The 15,351-nt window shown below is 37.2% G+C and overlaps 1 protein-coding gene across 12 annotated transcripts in view; it reads left to right on the forward strand.

The window, feature by feature from the left end:
• The first annotated feature begins 371 nt into the window (after window positions 1-371).
• The window catches only part of obsl1b (obscurin like cytoskeletal adaptor 1b), a 36,466-nt gene continuing 21,486 nt past the window's right edge, over window positions 372-15,351 (forward strand). For 3 of the 12 annotated variants that reach the window (XM_083537414.1, XM_083537419.1, XM_083537421.1), the window contains exons 1-17: window positions 372-800; window positions 3,491-4,576; window positions 5,179-5,448; window positions 5,568-5,828; window positions 6,686-6,991; window positions 7,190-7,456; window positions 7,558-7,833; window positions 7,994-8,269; window positions 9,000-9,275; window positions 10,519-10,794; window positions 11,086-11,361; window positions 11,529-11,813; window positions 11,912-11,986; window positions 12,637-13,485; window positions 13,987-14,256; window positions 14,424-14,708; window positions 15,020-15,298. In XM_083537414.1, the coding sequence (XP_083393540.1) occupies window positions 3,562-4,576; window positions 5,179-5,448; window positions 5,568-5,828; window positions 6,686-6,991; window positions 7,190-7,456; window positions 7,558-7,833; window positions 7,994-8,269; window positions 9,000-9,275; window positions 10,519-10,794; window positions 11,086-11,361; window positions 11,529-11,813; window positions 11,912-11,986; window positions 12,637-13,485; window positions 13,987-14,256; window positions 14,424-14,708; window positions 15,020-15,298 (5,542 nt within the window). In that variant the 5' untranslated portion in view covers window positions 372-800; window positions 3,491-3,561. The remainder of the gene's footprint in view (window positions 801-3,490; window positions 4,577-5,178; window positions 5,449-5,567; window positions 5,829-6,685; window positions 6,992-7,189; window positions 7,457-7,557; window positions 7,834-7,993; window positions 8,270-8,999; window positions 9,276-10,518; window positions 10,795-11,085; window positions 11,362-11,528; window positions 11,814-11,911; window positions 11,987-12,636; window positions 13,486-13,986; window positions 14,257-14,423; window positions 14,709-15,019; window positions 15,299-15,351) is intronic. The other 9 variants (XM_083537423.1, XM_083537424.1, XM_083537420.1 and 6 more) reach the window with 8 other exon arrangements.

The raw sequence follows: 15,351 nt of genomic DNA on the forward strand, positions 1-15,351 counted from the left end.
ATGTGAGTCTCTAAACAGCTGAGGTTTAATGCCTCATGCTCTCATATGCATTGGCCACATGGCACGTGCACAACGGTCCCAGACTAAATTTTAAAAAGCAAAAGAAGGGCAGCAGAATGTCTTTAATCATATCCAACAAAGGTATTTATTGTATGCACGAATGTTAATCATCTCCAATGATTAAAAAATGGTGAGTTGAATGTAATCAAGCTGCTTCAGGGTGCTGTCCTTCTCCTTAGGTTTAATTGCAACTCCTGAAGTAAGCTAAGAAATCTGCTTTGAACAAGCCATCCAATCTATATATAACCACCACAAGCAAGTGAATGGAGGGCCTAACTTATCTTCACTGCTGTCATCAGGGCTACCAGTATTTTTAGGGGACAGCAGCAGCTGCAAAAGCATTTAACGGTCTTCCACGAACAATGACACTTGGGGTGTCACAGAGCTGAACACCGCAGAGGCTGTGGAACTGTTGTAGAATACAGAAAGAGGCTGTTTAACGTTGTTTAGGATACCTGCTATTATACATGTACCAGGTTGGCAAAAGCCCGACAAAATGGGCAGGTGACAGCTACAAGCAACTGTTGCTCCGAATCGGCTTTTTATCGAATTGTGGACGGATTTACCCAAAGAAAACAGGAAAATACAGCCGGAAGCAAGCATCCAGAGGAGCTGGTTTTTAATTTTCCCGGAACAATCAGAGGCTCGATTCACAATGTAATTCTACAAAAAGACCCCTGAGTACTAAGAAGTGGAAAGTTCTGGAAGGCTGGTGAAGTAAAGCTTCAGGCAGGTCAGAGGTTAGTCTAATTAAGACAGAAACCCAAACATGAGGTTAATCCCTGTCGTTAACCTTTTGTTTAAATCTCTGAAAATACTATGTGACTGGTGATTGATGCCTGATATTTATGCGTTATTATTATTGAATTAATTAGCATATTATAATTTTTTCGTATTTTATGTATTCGTTTTGGGGATAACTAGATATCATATATAACACGGATAACTAGATATTATGATAATAATACAGTTTTGAACACACTGTTTAAACAGCAATAGCAAATGAATTCAAAAAAGGATGATATAGAATTTTTAAAACTGGCAAAGTTCATGAGCTGAGGTCTCATGGGTATAAGGTTTTAACTAAATATGAGCTACAACTATTATTGGCTGAAAATCTGATTAGTAGGTTCTTTTTTTTTTTTTTTGCTATAAGAATCATCAATCTGATAAAACTTGAGAATCACCAATAAACATTTGACGATGAGATTAGTATAGAAATAGAAAATAGTTACTAGAAATAAATAGAACTACATTACTTAAGCGGCAATAGAAACTCAAGAGGATATTTTAGAGCAAATACGTCATTAGGACAGTGTGTGCATGTGTTCGTTTGATGTATTTTTTCTTCCTTTTTTTTAAACAAATGACAAATGAAACTAATTTTGACAATGACATTTAAGAGCTGAATTCCATAACGAGTGTGCCAAGAAGGGTGTGATGAAGGCAGAGCATATTTTGACTTCAGCTCTCTTTCAGGCTGTGTACTGCACCTGTCTGCTGTGTGTGAGACCTGTGTTTGTATGTGCACACGTTTGTATAGGTTGTTCTTTGTGATACCTGACACATGCCTGTTTTGCAGTTCTTTATTTAGGGTTGACTATATAAAGCACTTTCCCATTGAATTACAGCACCATCTGTGCTAGATTTGTGTGGTGAGCACTGTTCACCTCCAGACTGTTGGCTACATACACACAACATGCAACACACAGAGTAAATGTGTTAGAAAGTTCTGGGAGTAAATACCATAATGAAATTCAATCCTGTTCCTCAGTCACTAAATGGCACTAGTACACATATCTCGACCCACTCATGCAAGGGGAGAAATCTCACAAGCCTGCAACTTTATATAGTTGGTTTTATGGTCTATATTTTGATATACTTGTTATAAGTGCAACAATAAATAATTATCTCTCACAAGGAAACTAATATGAAATAATAAAAGAGAAAGACGAAGCATTTTAAACAATTAACTGCTTTCTTGATTATCCATTTAAACACAGTATGAGCTAATTGCTAATGCGTGATGACTGGTTTTGAACACTGTTTTAACACTACGCTATCAGTCTAAGAATTTAGAAGTCTTCTGAGGCCTGATTAGTAAGCTCTTGGCTGTGGATTTAGCTTTTGAGATGTAATTATTTTTATTACATTACAGAAATTACAGCTCTGCAAACTCTAGACTGGGTTAATTGTTTGCTAATTGAGTTCTAGTTTTGAATCCTGTGGCAGCAGCAAAATGAATTGTCATACATTTACTAATCTAAAACTCATTTCCAACGTGATCTCAGTAAATTTCACAGTAGCATGAATTGCTACGAGTTGGAAGCCTGGGAAAACCTTACTAGGCTTATTTCAATCTTCAGCTGTCTAGTGTCTGTGAGCCTTTGCCCAGTGTATTCTAGGACTGGAAGCCAATGTGGTCTTCTGCTGTTGTAACCCAGCCACCTCAAGTTCCTTCATTTATTCTGAGATGCTTTTCTGCTTATCATGATTGTAAAGAGTGATCGAGTTACTGCAGCCTTCCTGTCAGCTGAAACCAGTCTGGCCATTCTCTTCTGATATCTCTCAATGAGCTTCTACCCATAGAACTGCTATAGGATGTTTTTAAACATGTTTTTTATCATCTCCAGAGACTCTACAATCTTTAGTCTCATTCTCAGTCAGAGATTACATTTCCTCCTCATTCTGACGTTATGTAAACATTAAGTGACAGATATTTTGAATTTCCAAAATCAGAGTTTTTATTTCAAGGTTTCTCAACCTGGGGTCTGCAGACCCCTTGTTGTATGTGGAATTTTAACAGGGGTGTCCATGAAACTGTTGTCTCAAAAATATTATATATAAGTGGTGTTTTTGTTGCAGATCTTTAAGGCATATTACATTTGAGAAAATGCCAGGGATTGGCAGGTTTATAAATGAACCTATGTGCTTAGTCATGCACATTCATTACTCTTTCACTAATCCAGTTTTAGCTTGGAGTGCCCTCATTACATGATCACTGCTATTAGTGCAAGTAAAGTTTGCATTATGTCCACAATTATTTAAATAAATAAATAATTCAGAGCAATAATCTAATTAATAATAATTTCACCAATTAATTATGGAAAAACATTTACTGTTTGCTCCAAGACTGAAAAAAATAAAATAAATCTACATTATTTTAACTATTACTTTAATTTTAAAATTCAAAGTTAAGCGATGATGGATACAATTAAATATGTAATGTCAAATGTTAATATATAGAAATGTATTGGTAAAGCATTGTGAGCATGTGTACAGCATTTTACATTATAATTGTATATTAATAGGCTCGGTGATCATAAGGATCAGTGAATATACTAGGAGTTTAGAACTCCTGCTTTAATTGTTTTGCATTATATAAATAATTGGCTCATAAATGTAATAAATTCACCATGTTTTAATTCAGTCACAGCTGCTACAGATATTCTGGTGAAAGCATAACTCACAGGCTGAGGTGAAGCTGGCAAGGGAAAAGAAATGGATGTGTTCGGTGGAGCACCCCGGTTCCTGGCCTACCCTCGTCCTGTGGTGGTGCAGAGCGGCACTGATGCAGTCCTTAAATGCCAGATTGCTGGAGATCCCCGACCAGCAGTCATATGGGAGAGAAACAATGAAAAAATCCATCCAGGTGGCAGATATCGTGTGTTTGAGGATGGCAATGTTTACAATCTCATCATCACTGTGGTGACAGCTGAAGACAGTGGCCAGTACATTTGCAAAGCTAAAAACAGCATAGGGGAGACATATGCTGCAGCAACACTGAAAGTAGAAGGTGAAGCTCAAGAGATGGAGCTGAGAGAAGAGAACAAGCCCCGTTTTCTCATCAAACCCCTGTCTACGCGAGTTGGCCGAGGAGATGATGCGGTTTTCTCCTGTAAGATGTGGGGAAAACCTAGGCCAGAGGTAGTGTGGGAGAAGGATGGCAAGAAGCTAAATGACATCTTTGAGAGTACACATTTTAGTGTCGGGTACCAGGATGGCGGTTGGTTTCAGCTAAAGATTTTTAAAACCCGGGCACCTGATGGCGGAGTGTACACATGCAAAGCAAGGAATGAGTTTGGTGAAAGTCTGGCTGGAGCTGTGCTGTTGGTGGATGCTGGCCCTGGACACGAAGATGATGGAAACCGCAATGGTTACACTAATGGCCATTGGAAAGCACACCACGGAAAACAGAGAGGCAGTAGCCATGTTGTAACAAGGCTAAAAGGAGACCATCTGCCATCTTCAGCCAAAGTAAAAATGTTTGCTGTGACAGAAGGAAAGCATGCAAAATTCCGTTGCTATGTGACAGGAAAGCCCAAACCAGAAATCATATGGAGAAAAGATGGAAGAATAATTTTGTCTGGAAGGCGGTACCTTTTATATGAAGACAGAGAGGGATACTTCACACTTAAAGTACTTTACTGCAAACAGCAGGATAATGGAGTGTATGTTTGTGCTGCATCCAATACTGCAGGACAAACCTTAAGTGCAGTACATCTTTTTGTTAAAGGTATGCATATATTGTAAAAAAAACTTTAATTCTATCATCTACACAGTCTTAACTTTGTTCATAAACCAGCTGGAATACACCAGGCACTATATAGTTTTCATACAATTTAAAGGGTGTAAAAGCATTAATTACTGCTAATGAACCATCATATAAAACCATTTTGTAGTGTAGGAGATGGAATTAGTGTGACTACAGTCAGCAAAATACATACAAATTGTTTGTTGGTTAACTTTCAATTACAGTGACTATAGTTAATAAAGTAACTATTACTACTCAGTTACAGATTCGTCTCTATCTAATAAAAAAATGTGGGAATATGATTCTTGTAGGGGAGTTAAAAACAACTCAATTAAATTTAATGCGTATAGCATTTTTAACAGTTGACATTGTCTCAAAGCAGCCCTACAGAATTATTTATTGTTAATATTTATTTTTCCTAAATTAGTCGCTATATCTTTATAACCTTTAAACGTTGCTCGTCTCTTAATAGACTTCCCTTGTACCCTTTAATTAGTTGGTCAAATGAAAATTAATTTAACATGCCCACACCAACAGTAAAAAAAAGAGTAAATACCTTTCTTATCTATACTTGACAACATTAGAACCACCTGTAAGATTCAAGCAACCCCTCAATGACCTTGAAGTCTGGGAGCAGGACCTGGCCATTCTTGAATGTGAAGTACCGGAGGACTCTGTGCCCATCACATGGTATTTAGAAGATAGGAGGCTACAGCCAGGGGCCAAATATGGGATGGAGGAGTGGGGAACAAAGCGCCGACTTACAATTCGTGACATGGGAGTTGATGATGATGGAATCTACCTCTGCGAAATGCCAGATGGAGGAAGAAGCATAGCTGAGGTAACTGTCAAAGGTAAATAGCAACGATTTCTAAAGTTGGATTCAAAGCAACACATGTCACCATTGGAAAAATCGAAATCTGTAATAGATTTTAGTTTTATCACCTTTTACAGTTTTGCACCGTTTTCTTAGGTACAATCGTAAGAAAGATGCCCAGAAAAGTAGATGTTCTGGAAGGGGAAAATGCTGCATTCTGTGTGGAAGTAGAAGAGGAGGAAATGGATATTCACTGGTACAAAGATGGCACAGAGCTGAGGGAAACACATCAGACTATCCTCAAATCATTTGGGAGAACTCACATCTTGGTCTTTGTTAATACTACACCTCAAGATTCTGGCACGGTCATTTTCTATGTTGGCAGATCAAAGACATCATCTCAACTAAGGGTCAAAGGTTAGTATTCATATTTTCATACTGAACCCTGTGTTCTTCACAATCCAATAAGAAAAAAATGCCACAATTATTTTTTTTCAACCCAGACTAAACCAGTGAAAAAAGTACATGAATGCATCAGAGAGTTTGTGTGCTTTTGTTGTATTTAATGACAATCATAAAAGTGTAATTTTGAAGCAGATGCATGGATGTGTATTAGCGCTAGTGCATATTATAAATATCTGGTGGATTTGGCAGACTGTAATATTTTGGGTCACTACTTACTTCTCATTAGCATTATAATTTATCATCATAACTTAAATGCTCCCTTACACCACATCTTGAAGATTTGGGACTCATTGTAGTCATTGCTTTTTCCCCAAGCTATTTTTTTTCTCTGCAAGTAGTGTATCTAGCCAACCTAATAAAAAAAAAGACATTTGCTCTTTGTGATCCCATTATTGGTGATCTACCCACTACCCACTTCTATTATTTGTAGCAGCACACTAATTAGACAAAACATTTGTTGGAAATTGAAGATAACATGAGTCTGCAATCACATTTATGGTCATTTAGCATTCTATTCAGCTTCAAAATGTTATGGAGATAGCATAGAATTAGCAATACTTTTTCTTGCTTCTTCCAATAATATATGTAGGAGATCACTGTTAATGTTGATCCACCAATTTGTGTCAGATATCACTGTTTTTTGCCACCATAATTATATAGGTGGTGGCTTTGTCATCCAGATTTGCACATCTTTTAAATGTCTGTTAGCAAGTGTGCCTTAAATAGCCAAAATGAGTACTTTCAAAGGTTGTCTGGATTTTTCAGGTATTCGATTATTTTACTGTTGTATGCTCTTTATTCTTTTTTAGCGATTAGGCAATGTCCACCTAGCTGCCCTGTGGGGGTTCAGATAAACACAGAGCGTGCAAATGCAGCACTTCTGTCCTGGGTTCCAGCACAGGACTGTCGGAAGAATCCACCCTCAGGTTACATCTTAGAGAGACAGGAAATAGGTTCCCAGGAGTGGCTCCAGTGCCTAACCACTGACTCGGCAACCTCAGTGGAAATTCTTGGTGACAGTGTTCCATGTGAGGCTGACTACAGATTCCGCATCTGTAGTATCAACAAATATGGAAGAAGCGGATATGTGGAGTTCCCTCGAGGAGTTCATCTGGGTAACATTATGTTAAAACAATTATTGAAAAAATTGTCAGCATATTGTTTGCATCGACTGCCAACAATTTTTTTTCCTTTAAATGATTATTTAATTTCACTATTGAAGGTTCTTTGTTTTGTAAATACCTTATGTGCAAACCACATATATTACAAAAGAAAAACTGATTCTGATACTGAGATACTTATAACTTTTCTAGTTCCAGTAGCAAAAATACAAGCACCTCTACAAGATGCACTTGTGCCTGAGGGCCAAGATGCCAGTTTTTCCATTGAGCTGTCTGCCTCGGTCATAGGCACTTGGTTTTGGAACGGCAACCAAATTCAGGATGATGAACGGTTTCTCGTTAGACGGTCTCGTACACACCAATCACTTCGAATTCGAGGGGTGCGAGACACTGACAATGGAGCTGAAATCACCTTTATTGCATATGGAATTCGTGATTCAGCAGCACTGTATATACAAGGTAAGCACTTGTGTGTGTTTTATGACTGCTGTTTTATGGGCTGGAAAATAGAGTATAAAAAAATGCTTATAATTGGCAAAAATTTCCTTTTCAATATGCAGCTCCATTAGTTAAATTTACTCCACTATCTGAGATGGACCGGAATAAGTTTGTAGAAGTAGGCAATCCAATAGTCCTCTACTGCGAGCTGTCAGACCCCGGAGCACCAGTCCGCTGGTATAAGAATGGAGTTGAACTGCATTCACATGAAGGTCTTCACATTCAATCAGAAGGAACAATGAGGAGAATTGTCATCCAGTCAGCTGAGTTCTTCCATTCTGGGGTTTACAGTTGTGACGCCATTGATGATGTCATCAGGTTTAATGTGGAAGTTGAAGGTAAGTAACTAAGTGTAATTATATGGTAATCTGAGATTTTGTGTGGCTTGAAGGTGTGGATTAATTGCACAAACTGACAATAAAGCTCAGCAAAACCATTAATGAAAAGATCCTTTTATTTGTACTGAAATATATATATTAATGATCAAAACATCCATAGCCCCACCTGTGAGGTTCATAGCACTTCCAGATGTGGATAGAAACAAGTCCATTGAAGCTGGATATCCAATAGTACTGCAATGTGAGCTCTCCGATCCAAGTGCCCAGGTCGTCTGGTACAAAGATGAAACAAAACTTCTCCCACAGTGTGGACTAGACTTCCAGGCTAATGGAACTAGAAGGGCACTGGTAGTCGAGAAGGCACATTTTTTTCACTCTGGGGTGTACAGCTGCAAGACAAAAGGTGCTGCCATCCAGTTCAATGTGGAAATCCAAGGTGATTATTTAATGCCAATCTTTTGTAGTATTAAACATTCTGCTTAAATAGTTAAAAAAAAAAAAAAAAAAAAAAAAAAATATATATATATATATATATATATATATATATATATATATATATATATATATATATATATATATATATATATATACAGTACAGACCAAAAGTTTGGACACACCTTCTCATTCAAAGAGTTCTCTTTATTTTCATGACTATGAAAATTGTAGAGTCACACTGAAGGCATCAAAACTATGAATTAACACATGTGGAATTATATACATAACAAAAAAGTGAACTGAAAATATGTCATATTGTAGGTTCTTCAAAGTAGGCATCAAGAGAATGCCAAGAGTGTGCAAAGCAGTAATCTAAGCAAAAGGTGGCTACTTAGTTTTGATACCTTCAGTGTGACTCTACAATTTTCATAGTCATGAAAATAAAGAAAACTCTTTGAATGAGCAGGTGTGTCCAAACTTTTGGTCTGTACTGTATATATAATATATATAAACTTTTGGTCTGTACTGTATATATAATATATATAAACTTTTGGTCTGTACTGTATATATAATATATACAGTACAGACCGAAAGTTTGGACACACAAGGTGTGTCCAAACTTTCGGTCTGTACTGTATATATATATATACTGTATATATGTATGTTTAAAGTGTTAACATGAAATATTAGTGTGAAATGTAATGATTAAAAAGACTTTCAAATATCTTAAGCTCCACTAGTGAGATTCACAGCTGCTCCCGAAACTGAGAGGAGAAAGTGCATTGAAGCAGGAGACACCATGGTTCTACAGTGCGAGATATCAGACTCATCTGGGCAGGTTTGCTGGTTCAAGGATGGAAAGCAAATTCTTACCCCATCTGGTGTAGACTTCCAATCAGAAGACTGTATAAGGAGATTAATTATAGAATCAGCAACCCTGTCTCACTCTGGTGTGTACAAGTGCACAACAAAAGATGATGTCATTGAGTTTCAAGTCGATATCAAAGGTGAATCTTCCACTTATTTTAGTTGTTCTTCATTGCTACAGTGGTGCTTGAAAGTTTGTGAGCCCTGTAGAATTTTCTAGATTTCTCCATAAATATGACCTCAAATATCATCAGATTTTTACACAAGACAAACATAGACAAAGTTAACCAATCAAATTACTATTATTATTGAGAAAACTGATCAAATATTACATATCTTTGAGTGACAAAAGCATGTGAACCTCTAGGATTAACAGTTTAGATTAGTTTTTTTTTTTTTTTTTCTCAATACATGGGATGACAATCAAGTGTTAGTGAGTGCCTTGTTCGATTTAAAGAACAAAGGGTAACATTTAAGCAACTGAAGCACTCTCTTACTGTATGTTGGCTAATGTTAATGTTCCTCAGTTATCGCCTGATGGTGCACTCAATTGCTGCCCATCTGAAGTTTAAAAACATTACAATTTGTAGAAAGGAAACATTGCACTACTATATAAGAACTCTATTTCATCTGTGAAACATGGTGGTGGTAGTATCATGACTAGGGCCTGTTTTACTATTTCTAGTCCAGGACAGCAAAATACCAGCAAATTCTAAAACAAAGGTCAGGACTTCTGTTAATGAACTAAATCTCAAAAGAAAATAGATCATGAAGCAAGACAATGACTACAAGCACACAAGTTGTTCTACCAAAAAATGGTTATAAAAGAACAAAGTTAATTGTTTGGACTGGCCAAGTCAGAGTCCCGACATTAATTCAGTAGAAATGTTGTAGAAGGACCTGAGACAAGCAGTTCATGTGAGGAAAGCAACCAACATCACATAGTTCAAGCTCTTCTATACTGAGGAACAGGCAAAAATTTACTTTAAGCCATTGTGCAGGACAGAACAACAGTTAACGGAAACATTTGCTTGCAGTTATTGTTGTACAAGGAGGTCACACCAGTTACTGAAAGCAAAGTTTTACATACTTTTGCCACTCACAGATATGTAATATTGGACAATGACAATAATTTTTTGTTTGCTGGGTTAATTTGATTTATCTTTAAGACTTGTATGTAAATATGATGATGTGTTGGGTCAAATATATGTAAAAATATAAAACATTGAAGGGTTCACAAACTTTAAAGCAACATTGTACTCCATAAAACAAAGATGTACCCTTGAAGAGATAATTTTTTCAGTACTCACATTTAAATGTTGTTGTTTGCTTTAATATTAATGTAAACATCTGTAATTCTTTTTCATGAATTGCCATCTGCAGCTGTGCCAGTGCGGTTCTCAACTGTTTCAGAAGTTGAGAAGTGTAAATGCATTCAAGCTGGCAGCTCTTTTGAACTCTGCTGTGAGGTATCAGATCCTACAGCAGATGTTTACTGGTATAAGGATGAAACAGAGATTCTCACAGACACTGGCTGGGACATACAGGCAGAAGGCACACGAAGGATGCTGATAGTCCAATCAGCGGAGCCCAGCCACTCCGGATTGTACAGCTGCAACATGCCTGATGACTCTGTAGAGTTTACTGTGGATATTCAAGGTAATTGGTGGCTTTCTGGGAAGCATGTCCCTCCAGTAAGCCAAAGCTGCATTAATAAGTAAATATAAGCAAACTAATGGAATATGTGCCTCATAGCACTGCTTTAATGGATATGCCTCTTACATTTGCATCTTGTCTTGTGGCAGCTGTTTAAAACTATGGTTACATGTGTTGCATTCTATATTTAACTTGCTTTTTGGCAGAAGGTCTGAGAGATCACAGATTAGTCAGTCTGGGAAATTATTTCTTTAATTTTTTTAAGTATTAATGTCATGTATATTCCAAAATAAGCTCCACCAGTGAAGTTCTCAGCCTTCCCAGGTGTTGTGAAGAACAGGCTGTTTGAAGCAGACTACCCTACTGAGCTACACTGTGACATCTCAGACCCACCAGCTAAGGTGTGTTGGTACGAAGATGGAGTAGAGCTCCTCTCAAAAAGTCAACCTCATATCAAAATGGAGGATACCAGGAGAAAGCTTGCTGTAAAAGTAGAGCAGCCCTCCGAGGCCGGATGGCAAGACTCTCTGAGAAGGGATGAGGTCATCCGGTTAAATGTACAAGATGAAGGTGATTTTTTGATTTTTTTGCCACTGACAGAATGCTTTAGCGTGCCAACTAACAACTTTATGCTCTGTATAATTTCTGTGTGTTTTCACTATAAAACATATTGTTGGCTTTTGATTAGTAGTCACCAAAACTGCATAAAGTATTTCTTTATCAATGATCGTCTTTAGCACCACCTTTGAAACTGCTGGATGTCCCTCATGTTGAGAAGAATATAGGTACTGGGGAAAGCATCTGTATTGCACAACAATACAAAATCCTGGATGCCAATGAATATAATTACCAAACAAAAGACAAGGGAGAGATACTATCACAAGATGGAATTGAATCCCAATCTCAAATTAAGTGTGACTTGCCTATAACAACTTTTAGCATCAATTCAACTGAGACACCAGACACTGGGATAAACCTGTCAAGGACGCCAGATGATCACACCCAGTTTAATGCAGACAAAGGTGGTTTACCACTATTATTTGTACCCCATTCTTGACATGGAGCATTGAACTAATTAAAGCTAGAAAGCTTATTGTTTTCTTTGTGGCTTTCCTAACAGCCGAGCAGTCTCACCCTGAAGTGTACAAGGGTGAGCACTATGATGACACTGTCCAGTGCACTGTGGATATGAAAGGTGATACAACAGCTACCCCACCCTAAGCACATTTAACCCAGTGCATCTGAGCCACTAACAATAGTGGTGTGTAACCTTTCTAAGGCTGTGCCTAAAGATGTTAAATCTATGCACCTTGGTTACCCATTCTTAAAAGCACTTCCCAAACTAATCCCTGCTATTTTATCTTAATCCAACATCCAGTTGGTCTGCAAGCCTTTCTTCCCAGCTAACAATCAAGTGAAAATGTTTAGATTATATTCTTAATTAAAGTATATCAACACCAGGAAAATATCCATTTGCTTCAGTCATCTTCTTTAATGCTATTTAGAACAAACATAATGTCTTGAAATGTCTATAACGCCTACATGAAACATTGAATAGATGATTTAAATGTGAAGAAATGAATGAATGAATGATGAATGAAATGAGATGCTGAAAAAAGCAGAAAAATAACTTTACAGCATTAGCAAGCTTTTTTGGACTTGTTGCCTTGACCTGTGTGACTTGTTTCTAGACCACTCTGTCATATGGTCGTCTCTCTTAATTTCTCTCTTTTATGTTATAAATCTTGAAAGTAACAATCATTGAGAGCAACTGTTTAATCAGCTTCTAATTAAGAAAGTGGAAACCCACTGTAACTTTTCTCTGTGCACATCATACAACTATAGCTGAATCCTTCGCTGAAATTGCAAAGACCAGCATCGTTAAGGAAAGCTTGGATGTCACCGATGGTTCTACGTATGAAATCTTAAAGGAAAGCCAGGAAACAACAATTCCTGAGTTGGCAAAGGTCAATAAGGAAAGCTTAAGCTTTACAGACATCCCTGAGCTCAGAAAGTGTGAGATCCTTAAGGAAAGTTTGACCGTCAATGCTGTTCCTGATGTGGCTGTGACTGAGAGCACTCAAGAAAGCTTAAGCTTCACAGACAGTTCTAATGTCTCAAAAATCAAGAGCATTAAACAAAGCTTGAGCTTCATAACAGACCCTGGTTCGTCCAAGACCGAGAACACTAAAGAAAGCTTAAGCTTCACAGACAGTTCTAATGTCTCAAAAAGCGACATATTTAAGGAAAGCTCGAGCTTCATAGCAGATCCTGAATCAGCTAAGCCTGAGAACACAAACCTTGGTTCTGATTTCGCAAAAAGCGAGATCATTAAGGGGAGCTTGAGCTTGTCATGTTATGAGTCAGAGGAGACTGAAATCAGTAAGGAAAGCTCAAGCTTCACAAAGTGTTCTGAGTTTACAAAGAGCAACATCATTCAGGAAAGCCTGAGCTTTACAGCTGTTCCTGAGTTAATGAAGGAGAACATTAAGGAAAGCAGTCTAAAACAAGTGCAGGTTACGAAATCAGACTCCACTGCTCCATTCTGCATCTATGAGGATGAAGAACTACCCCAGCCTCAATGTATTAAACAGGAAACAACTTGCAGTTTTCAAGAAGACGACAGCAGTTACTTACAAGTACAAGACATATGCACGGATGAAGATGTTTTAGCATTTAAGGTGGATCGTGAAGGTGATTTAAATAGTTAGCTCCATCATTCAGCAAGTAATGATGAGAGCAATGTACATCCCATTGCCAACATTTTAAACACAATTAAATGTCATTTTTTCCCCATTCTGATTAACACAATCTAAATAACTTAAAAATTGGTTAAAAACGATTACTTGCATGGCTTGCCAACATAACTCTATAAGTTATCAGGTTTCCTTATTCAGTTTATATAAAGGTACTTGATCTAAAACACTTAAACAAATTAATCCATTAAGAAATTACATTCACATCTAACTAAAACCATCTTTTCAAAAAACAAAAAACAAAAAAAAAACATGACCATAAACAATGACCAATGCCATGGTATTTGAAATAATCATATAAACACATACATTACATTTTTTACATTTAATATACTTAGTGAATAACTACCTTTGAGATAACAATTTTACTATTAAATGTCAGCCATTTCTTTCTTAGTAGTAATACAAATCTTTCTATATGTAACTTGACACACTCTAGTTACAAAGGTGAATATCTCAGCACCTCAAGAAATGTCCAATGAGAAGGTCTGTGAAGCAGCCTGTCTCAAAGACCTGTGTGAAGTCTCTGAAAAGAAGGCCCACATATCTGCGCTTGAAGATCTTTTAATAGTCCAGCAAAAAGATGGGAAAAACATGATGTCTAATCTGAGAAAGGAACAATTTGCTCAGATATCAAAGATTCCACACAAAGAGGTCCTGAGCACCGAGACCAAGAATCAATCTGTGATCCATCAAGACAAAGTAAAAGGTGACTCAAGGCTATGTGTCTAGCATACTATTAATTTGCAGAAACACATCTAACACAAATGTTCAGACATCCTTTAGTTACGAAAGAGCAAATAAATCAACATAGATATGCTTGCCATGAATGTATCATTATTTTAATACATGGCTTTATTTTTTCCCAAACTGAAGCACCAACATCTAAGCTAGTAAAATTTGCACCAATCCCTGAGTCTGGCATGACTAAGACCATTGAAAGTGGCATGCCTCTAGTGCTACAGTGTGAAATATCAAACCCAGATGCCCCAGTTTGTTGGTTTAAGGATGGAATACAACTTCAAACAAAAATTGGATTAGTGATCCAGTCAGAGGATTGCATTAGAAGGCTGGTCATTCCAACTGCAGAGCTCTGCCACACAGGGATGTACAACTGTGAGGCAATGGATGATGTCATAAAATTTAAGGTGTATGTCAAAGGTGATTTGAAACCTAGTTTAATCCATGTTGAACGCACTAAAAACAATTGAATTCACTAAACAACCAATATTTGATTAATTACAAATTTTGTATTAATGATAACAGCATATATTTGTATAAAATAGGCATACTATTTAAGAAGACATTTAAATCACTCTAGTGTCACTGTATGGCCTGTTGCCATTCTTTAAATCTACAATTATGGTGGTTTTTCTAGTGACATTCCTGCACTTAAGTGACAATCTTACACTTAAAACATACCCCCAAACCAAAGCTGCTTTAATTAAAACATGCTAAATTGAACTCTTTAGAGGCACGGATGAAAGGTTCATCACTCACTCAGACTGAGAAGAATACAATGAAAGCCAATGAAGAAGCCAATGAAAATGTTCCACACAAAGAGACAGTAAATACTTCAGCTCAGGTCTGCTTGTACAGACAAGAGCAACAACAAATTCAAGAGCGTCTTGCTGTAATGCCATCAGAAGAGATCGGATCAGAAGAGATCAAATCAGCTGAGCTGTCTGACTCGGGAGTATACAGTTACGAAACAAGGGATACCTACATCCTGAGTACTGTGGATCCACCAGGTGATTCTTCAGTCATCTTTGCCATCTCAACCCATCTGATTACAATACTTACC

Source organism: Silurus aristotelis, assembly GCF_946808225.1.
Source record: "Silurus aristotelis genome assembly, chromosome: 3".
Taxonomy (NCBI): Eukaryota; Metazoa; Chordata; class Actinopteri; order Siluriformes; family Siluridae; genus Silurus; species Silurus aristotelis.